At 38.2% G+C, this 4941-nt stretch overlaps 1 protein-coding gene and 1 pseudogene across 1 annotated transcript; both read right to left on the bottom strand.

Moving 5' to 3' along the window:
• Nucleotides 1–1936, bottom strand: LOC122699927 (olfactory receptor 1009-like). The gene is made up of 2 exons (XM_043912389.1): nucleotides 1311–1936; nucleotides 1–960 (listed from the first exon to the last, which is right to left on the bottom strand). Exon 2 carries the CDS (start codon nucleotides 943–945, stop codon nucleotides 1–3), a length of 945 nt encoding a protein of 314 aa, XP_043768324.1. The 5' UTR covers nucleotides 946–960; nucleotides 1311–1936.
• A 583-nt stretch (nucleotides 1937–2519) lies between these two features.
• Nucleotides 2520–4017, bottom strand: LOC122700073 (annotated as a pseudogene).
• Nucleotides 4018–4941: the final 924 nt, after the last annotated feature.

Below are 4941 nucleotides of genomic sequence, written 5' to 3'. Positions count from 1 at the left end.
TTAACTTTTGAGGCAAAACTTTCTCCTGGCGATGGTCCTGCATATAGCAGCTTTCACTTCTTTATTTCTCAAGCTGTAGATGAGAGGATTCAACATGGGAATCACTGCTGTGTAGAACACTGCCACCACTTGATTGAGATCCAGAGCGAAAACTGCTCCTGGCCTCACGTAGATAAAGAAGAGAGTCCCATACGAGATGGAGACAGCTGTGAGATGGGAAGAGCAGGTGGAGAAGGCTCTGTGCCTCCCACGAGCAGAGCGGATGCTCAGGATAGAGATGGGGATGTGAAAATAGGAGACTAATATAGTCAGGCTGCTGACCACAAGTACAGCTCCAGCCACGATGAAAACTAGCAATTTATTGATCCGTGTGTCAGCACATACCAGAGATAGAAGTGGGGACATGTCACAGAAGAAGTGATTGATAATGTTGGAACCACAGAAGGGAAGTCGGAAAGCAGCTGTTGTGTGGGTCATGGTGTTCAGAAATCCAGCAGCGCAGGGTCCAACCACCAGCTGTATGCAGGGTCTGTGGGACATGAGAACTGAATACAGCAGTGGGGTACAGATGGCCACGTAGCGGTCATAAGCTGTGGATGCCAGGAGAAGGCACTCCATGGCCACAAAGAGCCCAAAGGACCACCGCTGCAAGGCACAGCCTAGGAAAGAAATGGCTTTCCTTTCAGCGAAGAAGTCTCTGAGCATCTTGGGGCCAACCACGGACGAAAAGCAGACATCCACAAAGGACAGGTGACTGAGAAAAAAGTATATCGGTGTGTGCAGGTGGGAATCCATCCGGATGAGGAAAATCATGCCCAGGTTTCCGGTCATGGTAACAAGGTAAAAAAGAAGGAAGAGCAAGAAGAGGAAGCCTTGCGCATGCGGATGGTACTCTAAGCCTGTGAAAATAAACTCTGTGATCCTTGTATAGTTTTCACCAGCCATTGGTTAGTTTGGCCTCTAGAGTGAGAAAAAACAAGAAATTGATAGTGCACAAAGCTTTAAATTACTTAAAAGCATAGCATTACCCATAAGAAAAGAAATTGCAGGTTTTCAGTTTAGGAACACTGGCATAAAAAAAGCTAGAATAAAACGCCAGCAAATCAAATACAGTTCTAAAGAGCAACATGGCTTAAATGTTTTAGAGAGAAAATTAGGGTTTAACTAAGAGTTTGTTTGACATTAGAAAACCTATAAATTATTTTAAATGTTGGTTAGTCTTATTTTCCCATAAATCCATTTAACTCATCTTGAACTTTTGAAGATAGATAGAGAAGCAGAAATAGGTTTAAAAAATGAGTTAAACTTACATGTCAGTGAGTTCCTTTCTTCTTTAGAGAATTAACACTGGAGTGCAAACCGTGCTCTTTTTTCAGCATGCATCGCATCTTCCCACCCCAACCTGTGCCTTTGCACAGAGAAGAAGTCCAACTCTCAAGTAGTCACTTGGTTTTATTCTTAGTTTTTTTCCCCAAGGAAGTAGGAAGATTCCACTCTGAAAAAAAATTTAAAAATACCCACATGAATTAAGGTTTTCAGAAGTAGTTACATCATTTTTCTTGTTCTGGGAGAATTTGTGTCCCTAAAGTATGCCATGTCTTGGGAATTTTATTAAGAGGAAATTAAAATGTTCTTGCTGCCTCTAAATGCTTTTAAAAATCCTCTGGGATCAAGATATTTGTTTTCTGTTTGACTCCTTTTCTTACCTCCTTCTTTAGCTACTTACAGAGTAAAACTTCAGTGTAATGATGACACAATTTCTGGAACTGTTTATCTAAAGTTCATTATAATGGAGAATTTTCCACAGGATACCTTATTTGACATTGTGATCATTTTAATTAGTGTATTTATCCAATACAAACCAAAAAAAAAAAATCACTGAGAATCAAAATGTGTGAAGAATTTCTATTATATTTACACAGGTTTTCTTCATGAAAAATTGAGAGACGTTTCACTGACAAAGGTAAGCCTGATGCTGCATTTGAGCTTTACCAGTCATCTTGCTGATTTCTAGTGAGCTTGAGCAACTTTGCAATATTTACAGGACACTTACATACTTTATTAAAGAATATGGAGGCATTCTGTACTTCATATGCACAAAGCATATGATTACAACAGCAAAATCCCGATAAGTTATTGCTATGACTAAAGAGTATAGAGGATATAAAAGGCCTTGGGAATAAACCTACGCCAAATATGAAGGTAATATTAGAGAGTGTTATGGTCATGTAGTTCCTGAATATCTCACTTTTTTCAGGTTTATTGATATATAATTAACATAATATTGTATTAGTCCAAGGTATACAGCGTAATGACTCAATATTTGTCTACATTGCAAAATGATTACCCCAATTAGCTTATCAGTCACCTAACAGAGTTCTGAATTTTATTTCTCATGATGCGAATGATTAAAATCTCTTCTCTCAGCATCTTGCAAATATAAAATACAGTATTGTTAGCTATAGCAACTAAGCTTTATTTTACAGCCCCAGAACATATTTCTCTTATAACTGAAAGTTTTAAACTTTTGACCTTAATACATTTTTTAATATTCTATGTTTAAAGGGTCAAGGTCGAGATTACAGACAATGAGAGATCTCAACACACTGTAAGAAAAATGAAAGTACTAAGTCACTGCTGTGATTACAACATTTACTCAGGACTTAACAAAGAACTTCTGATATCCTAGTCATAAAATTTTTCATATGAATAAGAATATTTTTAAGTCTTGGGATTCAATAGTCTACTCTTTTGAGTTTAAAGTTCTAAAATCCATCCCTACTGAATCAGAAATGAGAAAAACAAAGTGAGAAAATTATAACCTAAGACATTGTATGACTTGTCAATGACCCAAAATCTCAACATAAAATAAAGATTCTCTATACCCAGCCCATGTGGTTACATCTTGCATACAGATTACTCTCAATCTGTAGTATAAATGGTGTTCCCGTTTATTTACCCGTAAGAAATTTCTTCTTTCAAACATCCTTTGAATGATTATTTTACTTCCTTGTTTCTCAGGCTATAGAGAAGTGGGTTCAACATGGGAATCAGGGCTGTGTAGAACACAAAAACCACTTTACTAATATCCAGGGAGAAACTGGAACTTGGACGTACATAGATGAAGAAGAATGTCCCATAAATGTTGGAGACAGCAGTTAGGTGTGAAGAGCAGGTGGAGAAGGCTTTCCCCCTCCCGTCAGCAGAGCGGATGCTCAGGATAGTGATGACAATTAAATGTAGGAGACCAAGATAATCCGGCTATTGGGTACTCCTGGAGCTCCAGCCAAGATGAAAGTAAAACTTCATTGACCCGTATGTCTGCACATGCCAGGGAGAGAACAGGAAGGAAGTCAGAGAAGAAGTGATTGATTTTTGGACCACAGTAAGGCAGGTGAAAGGTGAAAGTTGTATGGATCATGGTGCTTATAAGGCCCACGGTATAAGGAGTTACCACCAGCTGCCCACAGACTCACTGAGACATAATGAGTGTGTACAATAGGGGCTTACAGATAGCCATATGCCAGTCGTATGCCATGGAAGCCAAGAGGAAACACTCAGTCACTATACACTGACCAAAAGACCAGATCTGGGCTGCACAACCAAAGAAAGAGATGACTTTTGTCTCTACAAAGATGTCAGTTAACATCTTAGGACCAATGACAGAAGAAGAACAGACGTCCACAAGGGACAAGCGGCTGAGAGAAACGTTCATGTGGCTGTGGAGTCGAGAATCCATCCAAATGAGTGATCACCCCAAGTTTCCAGAAAAGTGGCAACAGAAACCAAGAGCAATATCACACAAAGAACAACCTGGAGCTGGAAGCGATTTGCCAAGCCCACGGAAACAAACTCAATCACCAGAGTTTCATTCTCCATAATCCATTTCTCTGATCTAATCTGTAATGAGAAAGAGAGAGATCTTTCTTTGGAGTCAATTCATAATTGGGTTTCCTCATTTTAAAAATGAATGAATCTTTTACCTTTTTTACATTTACAGGGTATATTGACAGACAACACTCCTGACTTCTATCTCTGAGTGGTCACCCATCCACTTATTGTTTGCATGATTTTAAGTCACTAAACCTCAGTTTCTTCTTGATTAAAACAGAAATTTTTTAAGAGAATCATAGGTTTTTAGATATAGAAGTAGTTTGGGAGATTATCTAAAGCAATTCCTTTAACTGTGCCAGATTACATTTCTAAAAATCCTTGCCTTTGAACCAAGGATATTATTTTAAGACACATTTCGCAGATAAGGTATCATGTGCATTTGATGAATTCAGGCTGATAGTTCTCACTCTCACCCTAGATAAAGGCTGTAAGAAATATAACTTCCTTGCTAATCGCTTCAGATTCTGGAAAAAATAAAGCCAGTGTGTCATCTACAAGATAACTTCTGAAGTGTAAGAAGGAATGCAAGCTCAGACAAATGAAGTTGGCTTTCGAACAGAGTTCAAAGTCCTCGACAGTGTCTACTCTGTGATGCCTTCTCCAAAACACCAATATTCCTCATATTATTAATGCGCATGTTGATTACTTTATCAAACTCCATTCTCTTTTCAGCCTATAAGAGGGACTAGTTCTTAAACATTCAATAGGTGCTGTAATCAATTGTGACTTATCAGAATCTGGGAGAGAAAAATAAAATTTTACGCAGGAAAAGGACACACCTAGGCATTTATCCCCATAAAAACTGATGTTGACAGAAAAACCTGGACAACTGTATTCATAGAAACATTATTCATAATGGCCAAACACTCGAAATAACAAAAACAATTGAGCAAACTGTGGTATAGCCATACCACAGAATACTATTCAGTAATAAAGAGGAGCAAAATATGATACATGCAACAATCTGGCTGAGTGTCAAGGGTGGAGTTGTTAAAAAAAAAAAAAAATCTCAAAAGGTCACATACTCTATGATTCCATTTATAAAAC

This window comes from Cervus elaphus, chromosome 1 (assembly GCF_910594005.1).
Source record: "Cervus elaphus chromosome 1, mCerEla1.1, whole genome shotgun sequence".
Classification (NCBI taxonomy): domain Eukaryota; kingdom Metazoa; phylum Chordata; class Mammalia; order Artiodactyla; family Cervidae; genus Cervus; species Cervus elaphus.
This window is presented reverse-complemented; position numbering and strand designations above follow the sequence as displayed.

What these genes read in the sequence shown, in the direction of transcription:
- LOC122699927 (XM_043912389.1), bottom strand. Translation starts at nt 945, where the DNA reads ATGGCTGGTGAAAACTATACAAGGATCACAGAGTTTATTTTCACAGGC.